The following is a 24237-nucleotide window of genomic DNA, read 5'->3' as shown; positions in this document are numbered from 1 at the left end:
GTAAATTTGAAGACATGCATATTTCTTTGGACTACACTGACTTTACTCCTGTAGACAAGTTGCAGCTATGTTTGGATACAAAGACGGTAACACCATCAGAAATAGGAGGCTGTATATCTAGGAAGCTACTGCATGCAATACTTGCAGGTTTTGCGTTTTCTGTTTGACATTCAAATCAAGAATTAATAAAGTATACATGAATCTGTATGAACAACTGAATGTGAAACTTCATATAGGCTTCACACACCAAGATTATTTGTGATACATTAAGGTTTTTTATCATGCTTAAAACCCACCAACAGACTTTATTCTTTTCAGTATGAATACACAGTAATTTTACATTGGACTCGTGGCTAATCATCTGATCAACAAAACAGAGAGGTAGCAAGTAAGGGAATGAACACAAATCTCTGGAAAGCTAGGTATTACTTTCATGGAACATTGTTATTCCCAAATTCCTGCTCATAATCTGTACCTTCTGTTCATTTTTACTGACTTTAGGTTTGTAAAAGAAAATCAGAGGATAGCACCAATCTTTGAGCATGCATTCCTCTATCAGGGAGACACATAAAAATGTATCGGTATTAAGAAAAAATTACATTCCAGCTTAAGGACAGAACTGTAATAAGGGTTACTGTTACTGATAAAGAAATTCTACCAAGGTTTCAAACTTATGGATTGTACAATTCAATACGCTTCCATCACACATCACATTAAAAACAGCATCTTACCCTCCACCTCTAAAATACCACCTCAGGAGAGGGAACACGGTTTTTTACTTCCATTATCTTTCAGCCTGCAGTAAGGAAGTGCCTTGGTCCTGAATCAGAACCCACAGGAATTTAGCAAGAGCTATTTCTGCTTGTAGTAAAATCTTCAATATGCAATTTACATCTTGATATGTCATCATTTCTTCGTATTTAACTTAGTAACAGCTTCTCTAAAGTAGAGATTTTATTACATAAATTATGGAAGTAGCAGACTGGGTGTAGTGGAGGCAGCATAAATTCCTGAATCAATACAAAATATGTCCCTGGTAGTAGTTGTTATTCTATGCAGGTGTGTTATTGATCACAGCCATAATGATCTCACTTTAGCTGCTGTCAATAACTCACTACTTGTATTGTCACACTGAATTAAAGAAGAACCAGTCTAAAAATATGTGGAGAAGTTACACCAGCATGGCATGACCCAGCCTGTGGCGCAGAGCAGCAGAACGCTGACAGTTTAAGTTAGGATTCATGTTTGAGACTTCACTTGACATTACATTGATAAAATAAATTCAAATGTGATGTTTATTTGTGCAGAAGTGATTATGCCTTAAACATACCAGAAAACTCTTAAATTTATAGCTACTGCATACAATAAAACTGTGCTTTCAATACCTTGGGACCATTATTGGTGTGCATTTATTGATATGCAAAACTGAATCAAAGTTTTACAGAGGGTTACTGTCATTTTACTGATCAACATGACTGAAGCTTCCTGGCATCAGATTAAGAATTGTAGAAGGAATGTCAGATTATTTAACTTTTCTAAATATATTTCATTTCTAAATCAAAACTTGACAGCAATATACAACAGCAGAATACTAACCATAAGCTAAAGATTCATGCAGCATTGAGAGGTTAAGTATTGATAATATTGTTATTATCACAATTGTATGAAACACTTCATTAACGTTAGCATATATAAAAACTTTTCTTTTAAACACTTCAGAGCAGACACATAGCAAAACAAGAACACTCATTGTCACTGGCCTATCAAAATGGACAAACAGATCCAGACATGAGAGACAAAAGACTTCCTACTTCCAGCCAGCTGATCTTTATGCCATTTTAACCCATTGTAAAGGATTAACAAAATATTAGGATTGTATCTCAAAGGTAAGAGCAGAATAGAGTTTAAAATGTCTACACCAATAATTACAGTGTTCTATACGCATTCTAGAGAAGCACTGCAACGTTTAAGAAAACCTGCATTTCATTTAAAAAAAAACAAAACCCACAACACACCATTTTAAAGGAACATTGTTTTTATGAGACACTAACTGCATTTCCCATGTATCTCTTGTTGATACTAGAGGGATTCTCCTTGACGAACGCCAACACAACACCATAAGTCATGCTCATGCCCACCTTTCTCTCCATAGGCAGTCTTGTCTAAGGCTTCCTTCTCTTTCCGAGGAACAGCAAAACAGAAACTCTTGCAGTGTCAAGCTTATGGATTCTATGCTATGAGTGATGTTACATCAATACACATCACAAGGAACTCAACCAGCTATCAACAGAATTCTTTCAAAGTTCTGACGACTGCACAAAATGACCAAAACTATTTTGTTCCCCTCAACCTTGTACAGTTAACCTCACAGGCCAGGTGTACAAATAGGTGCCTAAAGAAAATTCGACCCATCAAAGAGCGACTGAAATACCCACTACATGAAAGTTCTTCTAAGTTTTGATGTATACATAACAAGAATAACATTCATGTTCTCTCACTTTCAGGACCTGACATACATGCTTCATTTGGGAAGTTAGTCTCCATATGCTATCCATGAGGGGGAGAGGGGGAGAGGGGGAGAGGGGGAGAGGGGGAGAGGGGGAGAGGGGGAGAGGGGGAGAGGGGGAGAGGGGGAGAGGGGGAGAGGGGGAGAGGGGGAGAGGGGGAGAGGGGGAGAGGGGGAGAGGGGGAGAGGGGGAGAGGGGGAGAGGGGGAGAGGGGGAGAGGGGGAGAGGGGGAGAGGGGGAGAGGGGGAGAGGGGGAGAGGGGGAGAGGGGGAGAGGGGGAGAGGGGGAGAGGGTCCTCCTTCAAAGTGTCAGTTAAAACACTTCATTCAAACTCATAGACTGACTCAACCTTCAGAGAAGTCCATCTGTCTCTATCCACTCTTTTTATTTGCAGCCAGAAGTGCCTGCCCTTTCTAATTCAGGCATCTAATCGACATGCCTGAAGTTATTGCAACTACCCCAACTTAAGCGTAACATCTCAGATTCTCCTTCCCCAGACAGTCCGCGCTTTATGAACCTTATTTGAAGTCACTCTGCAATTCGCTTTCCTCTGGGGAATCTCTGCAACCTTTGCTACTCTGAATACTGTCAAAAAGATTACTATTTTTTCATTTTAAACCTGCAAAAATAAGTCTACCCGATATCAGTACATACACTCAGCTCTCATCAAGCTGTGAACCCAGTAGACATGGACACTCTTGATTAGCCATAGGAATAATCCAGGAAAAGTCTGTGCAATTGCTACTGTCACTATGCTGGATAGCAGTTACTTAAAATTTTATCACTACAAAACCCAAATTAAATAGAGAATGTTTACTGTAATGAAAAGGTCCCATGGAAGAATTGTGCTGATATACTTCCAATGGGTAGAAATTACACTGCCAGAGCACATGAAGAGCAGGCAATTAAATTGCTGGACACAGTAGCTCTAGTTTCACTAACTTAACATTGCAACGAATGTGGATCAATTATGAAAAGACTTTCTTACAGCAACAAGTTAAGGTGGCATTATTCTGTACAAAAGCCCATGACCATTCCTTTTATCATAGTAGAAATAAGAGGGGGAAAAATAAAGCTTAGAAAATAAAAGAGGCACATGCGATACAAGGCCCAGATCCTGTAAAGATATTTTTTTCTGTCCAGTACTCCAAATTAAGCTACTGCTCAGCACCTCAAAGTCAGTTGATGCCACTGCACCTGTAAGAATTCTTACAGGGATTACCTCATTAGATAATTCAAAACATATCCAACTAAGAATGCAGGCCTTTATATCAATCCTCCAGAAAGTCTGCCCTCAAGGATGACTGTGTGAAGAAAGCACTGATGCCTAATTCTATACTCCCAAATTATTAAATTCTGAAAGAAATAAGGAAAAGAAGAAATATTTTGAGTTTACCGTAAATACACACCACCAGGACTGGCCCTAAACTGATTTACACACTTCTTCCCTCTCACTTGCTTGCAATGTTTAAGCTGTAACTCTTCAGTAATGTATTTCAGAAGACAGTAAATGCTTCACAACTCTTAAATAAACCATAAGCAGCTAAACAGGAACTGTTCTGGAGGACAAAGGCCTGTTGGCAAGGCACTAGACTTCAGGCTTCCAACGGCTTATGACAGCAATAATAAGGCAAACAAAATAAATAATAAAAATGAAATTGTGAAAGATACCTTGACAGTGTCCTTTTAATCTTCAGCCAACTTGAGATGTCATGTAAGCACTGAAGCAGCAAAGAGATGATACTGCTTAGACAGCAAAATATCCCAATTTTTCCCTGACCTACAAATCATAAACTAATAGACTAGTGATGCGCTGCCATATATCCGCACAGTAGCTCATAGAAACCCTGTTGAAGTTTCTGAAACAAAATGTATGTGCCCTGAGATGCAGAAAAAACATAATTATAAATGGCACCAACTGAAGCATGCACAGAAGATTTTGACACTGCAGTCAAGGACCTTATGGAACAAAGACCTCAAACTGTCCAAGAAAGCCATCAGATCTGCAGAGCATACTGCATGTTGTCCAGAAACAGAAAGATCTTCCCAGGGCAATGCAAACTGGGGAGTGAAGCAGAGAAGCACAATCCTCTCCATGTGTTCTTAATGGCTTTTAGTATCTTGTGATAACTGCCACCAGCAGTGTTGGATGAAAATTACTTTCTTGGGCTACTGGCCTGGAATCTGTGATCTAAACATTACAATTTTGCTCTTTCTAAATATACCCTATATTCAAAGTCACTCAACTTGTCTCATGGTAATTAATATCAGCTGAATACAGAGGACTGAGACTTGCAAAAGCCGACCAAGAGTACCTCCAGAGGTACTGGAGAGACGCCGAACAGCATACACTCTCACAGGTTCCTTCCTCAGTGTACTATTGCTAGCACACATTTTCTATCTTGTGCTAAAAGTCTACACTTGAGAAAACAAAGATTTAGATATCTATAGAAGTAGATTTTGTTTTTGTTTTTCCAGAATAGATCCTCGGAGGGCCTGATTTTGAAAAGATATAATTAAGCAGATCCCTTGACGTCATTGTGGCCGGTCTCTTAGAACCAACTTTAGATGGCTCTTACTTGGAACCAGTGACTTCTCTATGAATTTTTATCTAGATTGGACAACAAAAATGTAACTACACAGCAAAACATGAGGGTATAAACACAGCATCAAATATCACAGAATTAAATAAAGTTATCCGTTCAAAAGAAACCAATAAAGCCAGTCGTTTCAGGGGCATAATGGTGCCTTAGTTAAGATCCATGATTTTCCAAAAGAGGCCATTAGTTTCAATAGTGGTATGCTCCCAGTAATGACAACTATGGTAAAAAAATATACTCGGTCATGTTCTTTGTAGGAATGAGTAGTGGCTAGATATGAGCTTCATTAACTAAATTGAAGTGTTCTCTAGAAAAGATTAAAATATTTAAAAATGCTACCCATATACACATTCCTACTTGGTCTCCTGTACATTTTTTTATCCCCAAGATTAGCTGATGTTCCAAGAAAGGCATGTATTTTGGTGGGTCAAAATGTCAAACTATGCTGAACCCAGTGACAATCAACGAGTCTCATCAGGATGCTAAACTGATGTTTTGTTTGATGTAGTGTGTATAAATTAATGATGAATAATAGATGCTGTCCACTTACTATTAAATGAGTAGCCATTTACACACCAAAGATGCTACTTCTTGAAAATGCGACTGCTAGAGTGGTGACTGAAGCCCTTCAAAGGATTGGATATTCCTAAATTGAGCTGCCTGTTCTTACAACGTTGCAGAAAAGCAGACACATAAGAAAAATTTGATTCACTACAATTAGTTATTTGTCTTACATACCATCAAAAAACGAATGCAACCTAAGCTAATGCAGAAGTTCTAGACCTCTAGAACCTCAGCACACAGAACCAGAAGCAGCTTTACAGCTTGTTTTGGGTTGCCTGTGAGTTGGAGTGAAAAGGGCAAACAAGGACAAAAAACCTGCACCACAGTTTTTTGGGTCTGGGTTTGTTTTACACAATTTAGCTGAGGGAAATAAAAAAAGACTTCATTAAGATGGCTGCTACTTTTTTCAGATATCAAGATAGGTGGGTAACCTTCCTGCTTCAGCACACATGTAGACCACATGCTACCTGGAATTTAAGAGAATACTTCAAGATCTCCTAGTTCTGATTTTAATGCTTAAACCCATGATACTGCTTACGCCCTTTTCCAAAGAAAATATGTTTGCCAAGTTACATGTATACCCTAAATGTTTTGCATTATGGAAAAAACACTTTTCTAAAAATATGTGGATTTTTACCTTAACAAAAATCTCAATGCCAATTTCCAGGTGACTCATATGAAGTCTGAAGAAGGTAACTGCCCACAACACATCCAATAAATTCTTTCCCTATCCCTATTGGTGTAACTCTAGACTTGGTCTTTTTCCTCCTTCTTCTGTAGAGGCAGGCAATGAAGTAAAAAATTTGACCCGACCTTTACGCTTTAAAGATTGCTGTGATGGCTATTAGGAACAGAACACACTCACACTAGACAAGATCCTGTCATACTCTGGTTAAACTGTAAAGACATAAGCTAAATGTAATCTCACACTTAGCTGCTACAGCATTTGTTTACGATGTTTGTGTCAATGATTTATACTAACACAATAAAATATTAAGAGCAACAAATTATAAACCTGGTAGCACAAGAATTCTAACAGGTTTTCCTCACAGTATATAAATTCTGACACTAAGCAAGATCCACCAAAAGCACTGCAGAAATAACATGTTGCATTACATAAAATCAAATAGAGAAGCTTAGTTTTATGTAACTGTAATATGCATGCAGATGGTCTTCAGGATAAGATATCTTCTCTAAACTGCAGTTTGCACAAAATTTGAAGTACAAGTAAAAGGGAAGAATTTTGCCATTTCTAGTGCAGTGTCCTAGCTCAATATCACGGGAAACTCTCTCTATTTGTAACTCCTACCAGTTCTTCCAATATTAAAGAACTGCTGATGCCGAAATCCATTGCAGAGATTTTGAATGAATAGATTAAAATCAAAGAAGGGAATGATTTTTTGTTCATTCTAGCTAAGTAGTAGGTCAAATCTATTGTTATAACAACTGAAATTCAGTTATTTATGTTCACAGCAACTATGGCATAAAAACAAAATCAGCAAAGTCAACTTTATAAAGATCACCATTGTCAAATAAAATAGATTCTATGCAACTCTGAACAATACAGGAGGATAAACTATGCAGTGAAACTATGCAGTCACACTGTATTGTTCTTATAAACCTTGCCCTCCCAGTACATTCCTTTAGCCAAGCAATGGGAAGATAAACCCATTTGCCTAATGGAGCATATAATTTAAATATTTCAGACAAGCATTTACAGAGATGTTGCTTAAAATAAATTTAACAGCCAGCCATCCAAATATCTTGCATGATGAAGATCACAGCATAGTTCATAACTTATTTTTTTCTGTAGAAACTCCAAACGATCCAGCCCCTTTAGTTGCTTTAATCACCACATACATGCTGTATTACTTTATTATAACAAATCTTTTTTTTTTTCCACCGCAGACATAATACTAAGCTGCAATATTTCTCCTTTGCAATGTCTTGCAACATTTCTAAAGCCACTAAAATTTCAGATTTTACTACTGCACCATGCAGTCCTGCACAATTTTGTAAACAAAATATGTTTAAATTTACAGAACCTTAAAGGGCTAATGTACTTAATCCAGACTGCAGCACTTCATCCACAGGAAGATACAATCAGCCAATGTCAATATTCTGTCATTTAGGATCAGGATTTTTACCATAAAGCATTTCCATTAATACAAAACAGCTGTTTTATCCCCCCACAAACCTGTATCTAGCGTTTAAGATATTATTGATATAAAACCAGGTTTCCACTTGATGCAAAAAAATCTGCTTAGGTTTTGGGTTTTTTTTTTTTTAACGCGCTAAGAATTACATTTTGTACTGCGACCTACCTAAGGCACAACAGCACACTGTAAAAAGCAAAGTACACGTTGTCAGAATTCCCCCTTCCACATACACAAACAAGTGCCTACATTAAGAAAAAAAAGAGGTGGGGGGAAAGACAGTCTTTACTATTTGCATGCCAGAAGTGAACATTTTAAAGAGTTGATCAAGTTTTGCAAACATTAGGTTTTAATCATGTACAGCAATAATGCAGAGAAAATTAAAAGAAAAAAATAACTAACTTTGGCTTTTAAGTCTGGTAGATTTCACGTTTGTAAAGAAATAGCTTAGTTTTGTTTGGTCTTTGCTACAGAGACTCATCTCCTATGCATGCCACAAATCACCTGAGCAATGACTTCCCTCCATGACAAGAGCTGCCCATCATATTGCAGGATTAACACAATGTTGGTTTGTTTAGGGGTCGCTTGCGTATGGAATTTCAGCCACTCGCATACATCAACTCCTCGTTGCGCATCTCGCAATAAACTGATGAACGCTGTTAAACACACCAATCTTTAGCAAACAAAGGCGGCTAGCCTGCAACCGTGATGCAAAATCGCCCCAAACGCACTACACCCTGCGAGAACCTCTCCCAGAAAACACCCCGGCAACCTCATTCATTCCCCCCGACCCCACCATCCGCTCACCATCTCCTCCGGCTTCTCTGATTTCTCTGTCCTCAGCTTATTTTCCTTCCTCCTGCTGGCTCCGAGGGGGCGGGTGTACCAAAAAAAAAAAAAATTAAAAAAAAAATTTAAAAAAGGCAAAAGAACCCCCCCCAACTCGTGAGGAAAGCCCCCGGCAGCGGCTGGGCAGCACCTCAGCGGGCGCCGCTCGCCCCCCGCATCCCCGGCAGCCGCCCGGCCGCCGCCCTGCCCGCCCAGCCCGGGGGGTCGGGCCGCTTCTCCCCTCCCACCGCCACATTCCGATTTACAAAGGGTATCCGCGACCATCCTCGCCCCGCGGGGGGAGGAGGGGGAAGCAGCCATTAACCCTTCTCTTACATGTGCCTCTTCTACCGTGATTTTGGGCTGCGTTTTTAAAGCCCAGCAGGGGTTTCTCCTCGCAGGAGACCTCCACGCAGCGCCTGAGCGATGACTCCCCTCAGGCACCCGCGGCCACCAGCGCGCCGGGCCCGCTCGCCCCCGCCGGAGGAGCCCCAGGGCCGCTCCGAAATAGGGCCCGAGGCTGAAAAAACGCGTGTCCTGCCCACACCACCGTGACAAAAAATAACGGCCCCCGCGCGCCTCAGGAGAGGCCCAGCGGGAGGGGACGGCGCTTCCCCCTCAGCCCGCCGCGCTACCGTCTTTCCAACTATTTCTGTTTTATTTTTTTTTCATCACCCCCCAACGTCCACACCTGGGGGGGGAGCACTGGCGGAAGGGTCGAGGCGCGCCCGCCCGCCCCATCGCCTCAGCGGCCGGGGAGGGCAGCGCCGCCGCTGCCGGCCCCTGCCTCGCGCTGCCCGCCCGCGGCCCGGCACACCAACCGGCCCGCTGCTGCCGCTCCGCGAATTTTCCTATTGGCTCGTTCCTCTGCCGTCGCGCCTAGCAACCAAAACCTCATTGGTGCATTTTAGCCCCCGTTCCGCCCACTCGCCGGCCGCTCGGCGCGGCATTGGCCGGCGGGACTGTCCGTCACTTTTGCCTGCGGTGCCGCTTGGTGCGTAGCTGGCGGCCAGCGCCGCTCGCCGCACTGAAGGTGCTTATCCTGGGAGCGGGCTCACCGGCCGCTGGGATCGGACATCCGAGTTTAACGGACAACGGGAGCTATAGACAGATCCCCGGGGACAGGGTCTCCAAGGGACAACACTAACCGAGCTGGCTGGGGCAGAACAGAAAACAGACACAGGAAAGAGAGGGAAGCGTCTGAATGGCCACCAAATCTGGTGTGCACGGATCCTTGCAGAGGGATGGTTTTGTGAAGGTCCCTAAAAAAACGTTTTTAAACAACTCTGAAGTTATTCCAACTTCCCATATGTATTAAAAATAATGAAAAAAAAATCAGTAAAACCTAACACCATTAAGTTTTAAGCCTATGGACAGTTTTCCTCTTCTTCTTTCCATGGATGTGACTCCTACTGACGGTACGCAGACCTGTCACCTGACGATTTTTAATGGCTATCAAGCATAGAACCTAAATAATCTTTGGTCGGAGTGATGAGTCTATACTCAGAGAAACAGGGACAGCAAAGAACAATAAATTGCATTTGATATGCATGCGTTTTACCGATTTTAACATAATGGGGATTAAGATATTCTTAAAATTTGTCTACTTATTCATCAGATAACTGTTTTAAGTAACAGCTCTGTACCTGAAAACATAAATATATTTTAGCTTTATATGTATCAAGCTTGATATATGGGTATATGTACCCATATATATGGGTATATATATGTAGGTAATAACTACAATCTATTACTGTGTTTCAAAAGCAATAGTACAAATAGTCATGATAATATACTCACCCAGCAATTTTCATCAGTAGATCTCAAAAGACCTTGCGAAGGTCATTGCCATCATCCTGTTGTTGATGATGGAGAAGGAAACTATTGAGATGAACTTGCTCAATGTCATATGCCAGTGGCAAATGCTAACAATTGACTTCAGGTTTTCTGCATCCAGGATGAAAGGTTTTGCCTCATGAGCTACCTTACACACTCGTATACCCCCGGGAGTTCTTTTCTTTAGAGTCCCATATCTTGCATGGACTGTGTTTATCAGTGTTAGACCCTAGAAGTGCAGTAAAGGCTCTCCTGGTCTTTCCTTAAAGGCTTCACCATAAAAAATTTCCAATTTATAGGCTCCACTGAAACCCTCTACTGCCACCTGTGAAAAAAAGTCAGAAATAAAGTTTGAAATCTTGTTTGAAAAACCCACGAGTAAGTTAGTTAGTGTTTCAGTATAAAAGGACAAAGAGGTGGCACAGATCCAATCCCAGCCTAAGTATGCACATCTAAGTAAAATTACTAAATGTTTAATTATCAGTTCTTATCATGCCGTGCTTAATAACTGAAAGCAAATTTGACTTTGTCACTTGTGTTTTCTCAATCCTCAGGAAAGCTGTCCTGGCCTGAATTCACAACATTGCAAACTCAGGGCTCAATGACTTTGGGACCTTTCTGGAAGCAGAGTCTCTCCTGACGGTGGTCGTTAACGCATCCCATACACTGACCTCATCTACATCCAAACTCACCAAGACTGTCAACAACCCGGTCCTGGGTCTATCAGTTCTCAGGGATATGAGCCCTTTGAAGCTCAGATTGGGCTTTTGATGTTATTATTTCATACCTGGAAACAAAACATACTGGAAACAGGGTGAGGTGGTGTCATGGTTTGAGAAACCCACAACGATTTATTGTCATTTAGACAATTAGTCTATCACCCAAGGACCCTTCCCCACCCGGGAAGGGGAGTCAGGGAAAAAACAAGGACAACTGAGGGTTGAAATATAAATAGATTTAACAGAATAAGATTAAATAATTAACATTAATAAAACACTACATGTTGGGCACTGCGAGTGCTGCAGCTTCAGAAGGAAGGGAAGGGCTCAGCGTTCGAGCACTGGAGCAAGGAGTTCTCAGGATCGCAGCCATGAAGGGAGAGACAGAACTCCTCGGCAAACTTTCTAATTTATATTGAATGTGACGTTCATGGTATGAAATAACCTTGTCGTCAGCTTGAGTCAAGTGCCCAGGTCTCGCGCTTCCTCATCCCTGCACCTGGTAAGGCTGGAAAACACCGAGACCTTGAAACCTGCAAACCACAGCTGGCTATAAAGGAAATATTTTCACAAATTCACACACCAGAGTCTTCTAAAAGTGCGGTTTTCCCAAGCATTAGAAGATAAATTAGTCCTGTGTTGCTCAAACCAGGACAGGCAGCCAAGCAGCAGCTCATGTACTATACAATACCAGAGACGACCTCTCCGAAACACCGTGGGGGACACGGATACTGGGCTGCGGTGGAGGAGCCGGGCCTCCAGTATCTCCTCCTCTCAAGACACCGCGGGCCAGCCGCTCCTCAGGCCCGGCGGCAGGCCTCGGGGCCGGCCGGGGGCGGGAGGCTGCGGCCCCCTCATGGCGGCGCCCCCTCATGGCGGCGCCCCGCGACGCCCGGGGCAGTGCGGGGAAAGGGTGAGGGCGGTGCCCACGGGGCACCGGTGTGCGAGCCAGCCAATCACAGCCTGAGGAGGAGAGGCGGGGGAGCCGTCCCCCAATAGCGCGCGGGAGGGCGGGGCGCCCGCAGCCAATAGGGGCGGGCGTTGTTTTGAACTGGCTGCGCTCCCGGAAGCGGCGCGGAGGGGATGCGGTGGTGTCGGCGGCGCGCTGGGTGAGTGGGAGCGCGGCGGGTTCCTCCCCTGAGGGGCCGGCGGGGTCCCGCGGCCCCGTTCCCTTGGGGTTCCCCGTTTCGCTTGGGGTCCTGGCGGAGTCACCTCGGGCCGGCGCCCGCCCTGCTTCGGGCTTAGGTGGGAGGGGCGGGGGCCGGGCTCGGAAACGGCCTTGAGTCGCCTCAGCTGTCACGAGTGGGGAGCCCGAGCCCGAGCCCGCGGCGCGGCTTGGCTGGGGGCGAGCGGGCTCCTGCTTTAGGACGGCGGGGGACGGTCCCTCCAGCGCTCCAAGGCCGCAGGGCTTGCTCCCCTCCCTTTTTAGGGCTGACATCGTCATGTGTCGCGCCCGTCCTCCCCCCTTTAAGGCGGTCGTCGTGTGTGTGTGTTTGTGTGTGTGTGTTTGTGTGTGTGTGTTTGTGTGTGTGTGTTTGTGTGTGTGTGTGTTTGTGTGTGTGTGTGTTTGTGTGTGTGTTTGTGTGTGTGTGTGTGTGTGTGTGTGTGTGTGTGTGTGTGTGTGTTTGTGTGTGTGTGTGTGTGTGTGTGTGTTTGTGTGTGTGTGTGTTTGTGTGTGTGTGTGTTTGTGTGTGTGTGTGTGTTTGTGTGTGTGTGTGTGTTTGTGTGTGTGTGTGTGTTTGTGTGTGTGTGTGTGTTTGTGTGTGTGTGTGTGTGCGCCCCCTTAGCGCTGCCCCCCCTCACAGTGAGTGGCGTGAAGGAAGAGAAGGAAGACGCTGCTCTTGAGCGCCTTTTGCACAATAAAACTTTTTGTCCTAAATGTATCCAACGGCAGCTGCTGGAATATTTTAAGTGTCAACTCACCCTTGTTTCCTTTGGTGCCGTGATGGCGCTTCGTTCTGGTGCTGGCGGTGGCTGGGTGGGACTTGTGTCATGTACAAGAGTTTGATAAAACAGTCGTTTTAACATATGGTGACCTTTTGATGGCAGCTTGTCAAGAAATAGTCACAGAAAGACACTGAAAACTACTGGTGTTTCAGTTTGTAGGTATTGAAAACACTGGGTTGTGGGGTTTTTTGAGAGCGATTTGTTTTGTGATTATATGAGGCCACCAGGGCAGAGGCTGCTCTGAGACGCTCTTGATTATGGGCTCAATCTCCATCGTGTATCGTGATGTTTTTAGAAGTCAAAATATGTAACAGAAGCTTGACTATTTTCTGTTAATTAAATATTTTTTTTTCATTGAGTTGTTTTCATGCTTTCCATAGTTCTTAGCATCAGTTTGCCGTTTGACTGAATTGATCCTGGCTATACAGAGATACATCTCTGGGGAAGGAACATCTATACGGGCACATCTCTAGGGAAGAGCATAAGAACAGAGTGGAAGAATCTGATTCTTCCACTAAGTATTTCCTCCAACTACTTGTAACATAGACTTTCTATGAATAAGAAAGGGAAAATATTTTCTTGCCCCAAAAAAGGATTCCTAGCTGGTTCCTTGCTGAAGAAAACCTAAGAGTTGTGAAAAAATTGTGAAAATATCAGTCTTTGCCTAAAAGGGGGAAGATGTCTAGCAAAAGACTCTGGGCCTGCAGGTCTCTGGCAGAGGAGAAGCTGGCACTCTTGAGAAACTCGGGGAAAGGCTGTCTTACTCCGTCCCTTGCAGATGTTATTAAAACATGTGAAAGGTGACGTTTGCTGGCCTTTGTCTCTCTTGGGAGCTGTACAGTGGACTTAGTCTGGTAAAATACCAGAGAGAAAGTGAGGAGCTGAAAAAGAAATCAGCTCAAACCTGGGAATGGCATGCACCTTACGTGATATTTTCTGTGTCTTCATAAGTGTTCTACTTTGCGTTGCTGTCTCTTGAAGTGAAGACTGACTCACCTGGGTAGGGTTACGAACCCCGCGTTAGTTACAAATCGTCTTTATATGAAGCAACCTGAAAGGCATCAGATTATGGATCCATCTATTCCATCTCATCTTTTTCTTTAATGATTAGTATTACTACACAAAGGACGTGCAAAAGCAAATCAGTCAAATGCTTTTAAAAATGCAGTTGTGAGACACTTTTCTGGGCAAAAAAAAAAGAGTGGATTACTTTTAAAAACTAATCAAGTATCTCTTACTTTCCATGGTTTTAAAGTTCAGTATAAAAAAAAAAATCTCATTCCACTACTGAAAGAAAATGCATTCAGTTTTGTCGTTTTATGGGCATTTGATAAGTGTAGTTCTCTGTTTCCTTTGGACAAATTAAAAAGAAACAGTAAAGTAGTTTTAGATTCCACTGACCACTGAGTTGTTGCTGTGGTACATAAAACTATCAGAATCCAGTGAATAATGATCTTTAGTTGTCTCTTAGGCTGTACCTAAACAACAGTTTTGGATCAGCTGAGAAGCAACGGAGATCTCTGTGGTAACTGACAGATGTTATTTATGATGCTTCATTTGCGAAAACAAAATACGTAACAAATGGCTTCATTTTTCAAAGGCTGCTACTGGGAGTTCTTAAGGGTAAAATGGTTTTATGCCAAATTGTGAACTGATTGCTTCTAATCAACCAGATGATGGTAGAACCCTATGAAAAGAACAAACACAATCTATCATGTTTTGGTCTCTTGATAGTCCCTCTGAACGCTACCTTATGCTGGCATGTATCCACTCAGGCTTTTAACAGATCGTTAAAATGAGCAAAACAACACACTGTACTGTCTAACAGAGTACAGTAGCACACAATAAGAAATGTTAGTTACTTTAATGTCATTTCCAAATCAGCAGTGCCATTTGGAGCAGAACGCTTAATTACAGGATGTTTGTGATTCTTGTCAAGCTGGTTTACGTGTATTGGGCACAAGTTAGTCAGCAAACTAGAAACATATTACAGAAACAGGAGATTGTTGCTGTCATTTAATCCTCAATAGCTGCCGTCTTATCGACTAGAAATAATCAAACTAGACTTTGTAAAAGCTTATTATCCAGAAAGCAGTAAGTCTTCACTGTCTCCACCTTATAGTAAGTTTTTTCAGCCATTCTGCAGACCTTGTCATGTTGCGCAGTATGCATATTCTGGCTTGTATTGTCTTCAAAAAAGAAAACCAGAGGGCATGTGTCGTGCCACAACTTAGTCTTTCTTTTATGTGAACTCTTTTTTTTTTTTTTTTTTTAACTGAGGCACCTCCTGTGTTTCTAAGGATAGTTCCGAAGACACATTTTCTGCTGAAATGGAGCTAGAAAGTCACCAAAGCTTTTTGATCAAGCTTTGGACTTGTTGTAGGATCGAGTTGCAAGCGTGGAAGCCAGCGCTGACCTAATCTTTTCCATCTTCTTCTCAACTTGTGGGATCGCTAGCTGAACGCTGAGAGGGCTGAGTTGAGCACGTCTACTTTGTGATGGCAGCTCTGCACAATACGCTTGTCTCGTCCCCAGAGTTGCAGCACCCTCTCTGATGTGAATATGAGCTTGAAAGAATGACACCGGTATGAAGATTTCTTGATTAGATGTTTATGTACTTACCATGTCTATGACAGCCTCTCTTCAGTTTTTTTTCCTCTTAACGTTTGTTAATTGTCTCAAATTTCAGAATATCCAAATTTGAGTCTGACTGACAATTCTTCAGCACAAACATCCTGTAAGGCCAATGTCCAGCCCTGGGTTTAAACACAACAGGTGGCGCAAACGCAATGTCAGCTTTGGTCAAAGAAGGTACCAGAACATATTGGTTGCCTCCTTTGCCAATGAAGTATCACTGCTATTTTAAGGGGTAGCTCGGTTTTAGCTGCCTTAAACACTTCTGCCTGAATAACAGGAAAGGTTGGACTGTTTATATGGGGCCTATAAACACGCTTGTTTCAAGGCTGGCAGGTGGAGCCCTAGATAAATATTACTGTTTTGATATTTGGTGTTACTAAAAGCACAAATGTAACTGTAATAACATCAAGCAGAGTGGATGGGGTGACAGAAAGATACTTCTGTCAAAGCAGTAGTACCAAATAATAATGAATAGGGATTCTAGAAAGGCATCAAAACGTTGAAAATATTTGTTCATCTAGATAATTGTGGCGAGCGTTACAAACTTATTCTGCTGTTTTCTGGCTGGCAGTTCTTGTAAGCTTTGTGTTGACCAATAACTTTGCATGAACAGCTGTAGTGAATTGATTATTTGAAGGGAACTCAATAAATCAGCTAATGGGGCCTGAATTGTGTTTATTAAAATAGTCGTCTTATGAGTGAGTGTCAACAGGTTTTTATTGCATAATCCATTTAATTACCTGACAGGACACCGAATGAATACTAGGAGCCATATCTCTGCAGTCAGCAAGAGCAGTCAGTGACAGTTACCCATTAAAACTGCATTTTATATCCCTGCTTTCACCAAGAGCATTTCTTTGCACTTTGTCAAAAAAAAAGAAAAAAAGCTTTAAGGATTCTCATCTACCATATTCATGCTGATGCTGTACATGGGTACCTCTCAGCTGAAGACTTGAAGGGGATCTCTTCTGAGCTATGAGTGTTGTTTCTGAAATAGTCTGGCATGGCTTAATATTTATAAATGTCAATCTTGATGCGCACACTGAGGAGAAGGTGAAAAGAATGAAGCTATTATATGTCTGCCTTTGTGAAGTAGGGGCCAGTGAACAAGCCTGTACAGTGTTATTGTGGTGTATTGCTTGCTCCACGAACCACTCTGTTAATGCATTTTATTTAATGTGTTTTATGGACATCAGTTAATTTCTGATGGGCAGCCAGTAATGTAACCTGGAGAGTAGAAGCTGTAGCCCTTTACCTTCTGAAGGACATGTAAAGTTGTAATTACAATGGCACTGCTTATTAAGCTGAATTGTAAGTTGCTGTCTTGTCGTTATAACAAGTTGCTCAACAACCAGGCAAGCAATTGCTCAGTCTAGAGTTTGGGGTTTTTTTATATAGCTTTTTGGTACACTTCTTAAAGAAACTAAAGCTGTGCATTTTTTTGTGGGCTTCCAAAGATTTTGCAACATGAATTCTCAGAGTCGTGGTTAGGATCAGTCTTGTGCTGCTTTCGCGACCGTGGAACAGGGAGGAGGACGTCTCTCTCGCCCAGCCTTCAGCCTGGTGCAGCACAGTTGTTGTTCATTGACATTCCTCCTGCTCCCAATTTTACGTTCAGTCAAGCTGCTGTCAAGGTCGGAGTGCCGTTTCCATTTACTCAAGGAGCTGTCTGTGAAAAGATTGCCTGAGGAACAGAACAGCAGCAATCAGTCAGCTAAAATAAACCTTTGCTCTTAGTTTAACATTTATTGCAATGTGCTAACTGTAATGTTGGGAGCAGGGGTCGAAAGGTCTCATCTGTCCTAATTTGAGTCTCTCATCAGTAATGACTTCAGCAAAAAGATTCACTTTTTGAAGGGGAGAAAAGACAATCTCCTGTTTGTGTAGCCTGTGCGCTATGTTACATACACGATAACCGCTGTGAGACTTGCATCGTTTGGGGAAGAGGGGTAACTGTTCTATGCCCCAGCCTTGCTGGAGGCTTATGTTATATAGGGTTGTGTGTCCTTGAGAGGATTATTTGGGAGCCTTCTAACGGGGAAAATCTGCCAGACTTGACGATACCCCGCGTTGCTACAGTCAGCCAACACAGTTCATCCACTAGGCTGGCTGGATTGCCAGGGGTTTGGTAGGGACCTGTTTGGAAGGTGCTGTAGAACGAATAGAAGTGAATAATCTTCATCACTATGTTCTGTCTGCGCAATAGGCATGCTGCGGAGCCTGAGCCATGGAGAAACCCATCTTCCATGTTCTTCTGGGGACAGAAAAATTACCAAACAGAAAAATAAAATTCCAATGACAAAGCAATTATCTAGAGGCAGAGTAGGTTTGGAGGTGAGGGTAGGACATAAAGTAAGACAAGAATATTCTGGGCTGAGACAAGACAAGGTTAAAAGACAGGTAGCTGCTGCCAAATAAAGAACGGTGTAATGTTGCAGAGGAGAAATCGTGAATAGGAAGACCTGCAATTTAAATCTCTTCTGGTAGAAGAAGTGGTATCCTCAATAAAGAACCTGAGCTAGGGCGTGGCATACAGATACTGCCTGGTTATCTGGACAGCAGCAGAAATTTAAAGTAAAAAAATAAGTATAAAAGGTTTCAGAAATACCTAGAGTTGTGTTATATTATCTGGAAATGGCACTGTGCTCTAGTTCCTAAGCTGTCTGCTGCTCTAGGAAATTTGTGCTCTGTGATTTGAACTGTGACTGTAATTTTGTTTTGCTTCGGTTTCTTTTTAGGAGTTGGAGTGAAAGGCATGAACAGGTCAGTGTTATTTATGCTTAGTGACATGAAGCAGCTGGGGTACAAGATCCTGAGTTTTGTGAACAGCTAACAAGAGCTGTATGTAGAAGGTCCAAGTCTTCTAGAGCTGGTGATTTGGTTGTACAAGTCCAATATAATTGCACTCTATTTAAAATTCAGCAATAGGCATCTCGGAAGGGTGATAACACCTTAAAACTCATTAGATTTTCTAAATAAAGCTGGCTATGGATGTTTTTAAACACCTGGCTAGTAAATCAGTTAGCCGAAGTTCAAGTCTGCATCTTCAATTTATGATTAATTTGTAAAATAGTTTTTTGGGGATTGAGGTGAAGAAAGCCTATGGCGTGTTCTAATTGTTTTCTCTAATGCCTTATTGTATAACCTGTTAAACAGAAAATAGTTGGGCCAGGTAGGCTAGTGCTGCCCTGAGCTCGTAGGCTGTGAAGTCATCTTGGGGGGGAAGTTCCTTTTGTCACAGAACAGAATTTGAAACGCTTTGTGAGATGGAGAGGTACACACATACTCCTTTGCGCTGACTTTCTCGTGCCTCGGGAAGCGTGTCAGGAGTGTTGCACCTCTTTTGGAGTTATTTCATTTCCTGCAACGGAAGAGTCTCTTTGCAGAATATTAGATTGCAAGACTGAACTGCTTGTGCCATGACAGCAACAGCAGGCTGGCTGTAGTGCTGAACTGGGACTTAACAGGAGCCAGCAGCCACTGGCAAGCTATTAATTAAAAAAATTAGTATAAATTCTGCACTTGTAGCTCTACTTCTGATAATGTGAAATATAGTGAAGATCATAAATTTCCTGGTACCTCTTAAGGTAAATGATGTGGAAATTAAAGAGCAAGAGGGACACTTTTCACATATCTGGAAGCATGGTTAAAAATCCTACTTTTTGTACAGAATTTGCTCAGTCGCTGGGTTGGTCGCTCAGATGGCCCTAGACTGGGGTGTTGAATTCTGCCTGTCCCCCTCCCCTCTTTGCCTGCCTTGAACACTCTTGGATGGAAAAAAAAGCTCTCAGTAGCAGTAAAACGTGGCTGTGTGTGGTTGGTTGGTAGCATTCTCATAATTGTTTTAGCAGCCACAAAAAGTAAAGATCAGGCTGCAGTTTTGTTACCAGAAAAATTTTCACTGGGGCAACGCAAAATATTTGAAAGCTGTTACATGGTTTTGAAACAGAAAGCACATCTGCCGTGCCGTCTGAATGTGGCCAGAATTTTAAACATACCACAAGTGCTGGAAACTATTCATCAAAATGTACGCTCTGGTCCAGTATATCTTTGTTTGTACCTGATGTTTTTCCCGATGGTAAACAGTAATACTTTCTCCTGGACTTTCAATAGCTTGGCCTAAAGTATACTTTATTTATAGGTTTGAGACTGTCTTTGATCAGGCTTCTTCCAGCTTCTGCAGCAGTCTGAGTCTTATTTTCTCCTTTACTCTAACAGAAGTGTTTTGCCTTACTTAAGATGGGGGAAAAAAATAAGTAGTGGTACTTCATTGGTAATGAGCAGCAAATGGCATAATAGTCTTTCTTTCACATATCGGTAGCACTCTGGACTTTGTCAGTATTTTGCTGATGTTTGTTTCTTTCCTAACAGTCTGAATTAGCCAAACTTAACTTTGAAACAACTACAATAAGAATTTTGGTACTAAACCATTTGGTACTAAATCATTATTTTGGAAGTCCTGTTTTACTTATTTATTTTTACTGTGAGCTATTAGGGAGAACGCTGCAATCTTTAAGCTTCAGTTTAGAAGCAAGGTTATCATTTTATAATTTGCAGTATAATAGATAATCTCTATTTACTTTGTAGGCTATTACAGAATGACCTTGCACTGAGCCTTTGTGGAAGAAGCAAGATTTAAACATCAATTCTTCAATGTGCATCCTTCTATTCAAATTTGACCCCCGACCAGTTTCAAAAAATGCATACAGGTAAAGATGATTCTAGTTAAAACATTTGTTTCTATAATTTTTTATACAATTAATTTTTGTAGCCAATGTTTGGATTACAAGTCAATACAAGTTAGTATTACGTGTTCAGTTATGCTTTTGTAATGTCTAACGTCATGACTTTCCCCGTTGGAGGACTTACTGGTTTTAGACTATGGCAGAAGACTTGGGCTTTGTAATCACGGACCTTTTGCTGGTGATCTATCATGGGGTGTAGGATAAATCCTTTAAATATTATAATCCAGAGTTTGAAAGTCCTGCCTTCTACTTCATAGTTTAAACTAAGGGGTCATCACAGCTGTAGCCGTACCCTTCTTTCAGTAGGGTAGATATGGTCAGGGCTTTCAGTTTGAAACCAACAATTTGAATTTAGCCTGGAAAGTCATGGGCAGACGGCAGAGCAGAACTACTGCAGTCATGGACCACTCTATTAATTTCTCCTCAGTTAATATGTGCTCATCCGGTCTTGCAAGCCAAGAGAGCAGACCACTATGAATCCAAAAGGTACTCACACTGAAATTTAGCTGCTTACATAGCTTCTGGTTGACTTTGAATTGTCGCTTTGTCCTGTTTCCTCCAAAGACAGCACCTTCTTTTTCATTGACTAGTGTCCTGCTCTGCTCCGTGTCACATCGTGGCTACTCCTGCTGGCTCTGCCACTGTGGTTCTGACGGACCCTTACGAATAGGTGCGGGTGCTTTTTCAAATATGGCTGGTTGAGGTCAAGGTATCCTCACAGTTCTTTATGCCTACCGATTTGCCTTTGGGACAACGTGTACTTAAAGATCTTCAGTTGCTCTTTGTCCTAAAATTAAGTATATACAATTTCAGAAAAAACTGGAAGTCAAATCTCACTGCTCTCAAACTGATTATACTCCTGTATCCATGTAAAACAAGTAGTGCTGCGAACTAGGGAATAAGGAACTTACAGTAAATGTCCTAGCCTTCCCCCTCCCCCAAATCTGCTTGCAATTAAAATTTTGGGCAATAAACTAACAGTCATGTTACAATTTTATGTAATTAAAATTAATAAAAATTTAAAATTTAATTAAAATTTTAGGTAATAAACTAATAGTCGTGTATGAAATCCTTAGCCAAAAGCTTAAGACAAAATAAGCATCCATGCTTCTAGGTAAGTTTCACTGGATGCGTTGATGTCATACGGCGAGTTTCCCAAACATTAAACTTCTTGTAATAATTTTCTCTCCCGTTACAGCCCTTAATTTTAAAAGTTCATATCTGACATCAGTGTCTTTGAGTACATTCAGTATGTAACAGGAAGGTAAGACTTCAGAGCAGTAAGAAGACTGCAGAGTTCTATTGGTTTCTGGATTGATACAGACTGGATCGGTTCCACGTTACTTTGTGGGGTACAAGTGTGGGTATTCATCCAGAAACGTCAGAGTCGGTATGCTCAGTAAATCATTGTGCCGTTCATTGACTTGTTTTTCTGCCCTTTTGTATTGAAAAGCAGATGCCATTCCATAGAAAGAAAGGAAATGAGAACCAAACCCTCAATTGTCCATAGAGTGCATTCCTTTCTGCATCTGGAATCTGCCTAAAAAGGGGTTTTGTTTATGATGTGACTGGTGCTGAATTAATATCTCCATTTATTTAGGCTGACTTTCTTTGTGTTGCTAGTTAGCGAAAGAGACATTCATCAATTTGATGCCTCTTGGGAAAATCCTTTGGATATAAACTGCAGTTGCTTGCCAAGTGAACTTCCTGCCATGATCAATATTTAAAAGTAAAACTTGTAGTAGTTTGCTTGCTAGAAAAAGTTACATCAAGATTGAAATTATTGATTTATAGCAGAAACCAACTTGCCATCAGTGTCAAAATAAAAAAACACTTTTGAGATGCTTTGGCCCAACTTCAGGAATAGTTGTATGTAGCTTTCGCAGTACCTTTTGTTAAGCGATGTCGTGCTCTGTACCTCCGAGAGAAACTACCCGGAGCCATCTGTTTCGGTGATAAGTGCCAGAGCATAGTGCTCTTGGGGTCCAATTTTAACGCCAGATACATAACTGTAGTCCCCTTTTTTTGCCTTAACACACCGTAACTAAATCTTTTTGCTTTTCTTTATTTGGAAGAATGTTGAAGTTCATTCTTCTTCAATTATTCCTAAGGATTTTTCACCTTTGCCTCAGATTTCTGAAGGACATGGGTCTGCGTGTCAGTTGGGAATGGGACCCAGCCCTCCTAATTCTCCAGGCAGTATTAGAGCCGTTAGACCAAGTTAGACCTCTCTATACGAGTCTCTTGCTAAGCGTCGTTTTTCCTGACAACTCGTGTGTGTTACACTCTGCTATAGCTCTGTGTATTTCATGGTGAGGTAGTGGAATGGTTTTCCCAAGCAAAAGGGGATTCCTGCAGACATGATAATTTGTCTGTCCACGTTAAAACAGGCATCTACCACTACTTTTCTTACTGTCCTCTACTTTGCTTTCTGGACTTCCCTGCAAATTCATCTCTCCACTAACACAATGTTTTAAAACATGATCACGAGGTGCCGGTTGCACATTAGAAATACTATGGATAAAGAACTGTCATCAGCTCTAGAGAAAGTGAAGAAGGCTGACGCTTCAGTGGCACCCTTCCTGTAAGGAGGATGCTCAGTACTTTGCCCACCAAAGACAGAGTCTGTTGGAAAGCACATCTCTAACTAAAAGAAATTGTCTGAACTAGGCATTAAAAGTTGAAAAGGCAAACTGTGTATCATTGGCCATTTTCTTGTAGCCAATAAACCTTCTCAAACTAAAACGTGTTCTCCATAACACTTAAAAGAACTCTCCATCCAGGCAGACTTTGGTTTCTAGAGCTGTACATTGGCCAATTTTCATGAGCGCCTAATTAAGCAAAAGGCTTACAGTCCACCTTTGTGATACGCTAACGGATCTACCTTCCTGTATCCTTGCGACTTGCTGTTCTGCCGTTTCCCTTGGTGTTCTCTCCACAGGCCTATTCGTAGTAAAGTTTAGTGCGGTGTAAGAAACGCTTTACTGTAGGCTATTATTATTGTCAAAGGTAACATGCTGCCTTTACGTATTTCTGAACTATACTGTGTGCGTCTTACAAATAAATACGTGTTTCGAGCTTCAAAGCTATAATCATAGAAACTTTTTTATGGAACTGAATTACATTGTAGGAAATTGCTTTAATGGAATGATTTCTCATGTTTTCATCTCTCTGCTTCAACATTAAAATAAATCTCAATACGTAAATCCTAATACAGTTGAATTATTTCAGCTATAAAAATAGCTGAACAGGCTTCTTGCAATTTATTAGAAGATGAGGGTCACTTAATATTGCTCCTTTTCAGTATGATTATGTTTAATAAAAGACAAAATGAAGATGTTTTGATTATAGCAGTCCTGTACGCTAGCTTTGTGCTAAATTTAGGAGTCTGTATTAAACTTGAGATGGGGAATATTCAATCACACCAGAAAGACCTGCTTATTTTTGGTGTTTAGATACTGTAAACAAACTGTGGTTTCATGTCAAGAATTATTGAAGGTAAAATATAATTGGAGCTTCAGGAAATGAGAAATCCACTTCAGCTAAACTATTTTTTAACAGTAGAGATGTTTATTTAAATAAAAATCTGTTAAAGGAGGATGGATGCTGTAAATGGAGGGTATTCAAGCAAGATGACAGAAATTTGGTAAACCAGCTGAAAGCCTATAGATCATAGACTAGAATCAGCTAGAAGAAGA

General features: G+C 41.6%; 2 protein-coding genes across 15 annotated transcripts in view; one reads left to right on the top strand and one right to left on the bottom strand.

Annotated features, from left to right (window-relative positions):
- Positions 1 to 9485, bottom strand: part of ARVCF (ARVCF delta catenin family member) — a 269139-nt gene extending 259654 nt beyond the window's left edge. For 6 of the 10 annotated variants that reach the window (XM_074606711.1, XM_074606708.1, XM_074606712.1 and 3 more), the window contains exon 1: positions 8635 to 8976. The gene's annotated coding sequence lies outside the window, so the exon portion shown is untranslated. The other 4 variants (XM_074606704.1, XM_074606706.1, XM_074606709.1 and 1 more) reach the window with 3 other exon arrangements.
- A 2734-nt stretch (positions 9486 to 12219) lies between these two features.
- The window catches only part of TANGO2 (transport and golgi organization 2 homolog), a 32697-nt gene continuing 20679 nt past the window's right edge, over positions 12220 to 24237 (top strand). For 4 of the 5 annotated variants that reach the window (XR_012589806.1, XR_012589807.1, XM_074606738.1 and 1 more), the window contains exons 1-2: positions 12220 to 12319; positions 20382 to 20503. Coding sequence is in view for 3 of the 5 variants with exons in the window: in XM_074606738.1 (XP_074462839.1) it covers positions 20448 to 20503 (56 nt within the window). In the remaining 2 variants the exon portion in view is untranslated. Of the gene's footprint in view, positions 12320 to 15545; positions 15743 to 20381; positions 20504 to 24237 lie in introns of those variants that run through there. The other variant, XM_074606735.1, reaches the window with a different exon arrangement.

The sequence above is a fragment of the Larus michahellis genome, chromosome 13 (assembly GCF_964199755.1).
Source record: "Larus michahellis chromosome 13, bLarMic1.1, whole genome shotgun sequence".
Classification (NCBI taxonomy): Eukaryota; Metazoa; Chordata; class Aves; order Charadriiformes; family Laridae; genus Larus; species Larus michahellis.
Note: the sequence above shows the minus strand (reverse complement) of the source record. Positions and strands in the feature narration are given on the sequence as shown.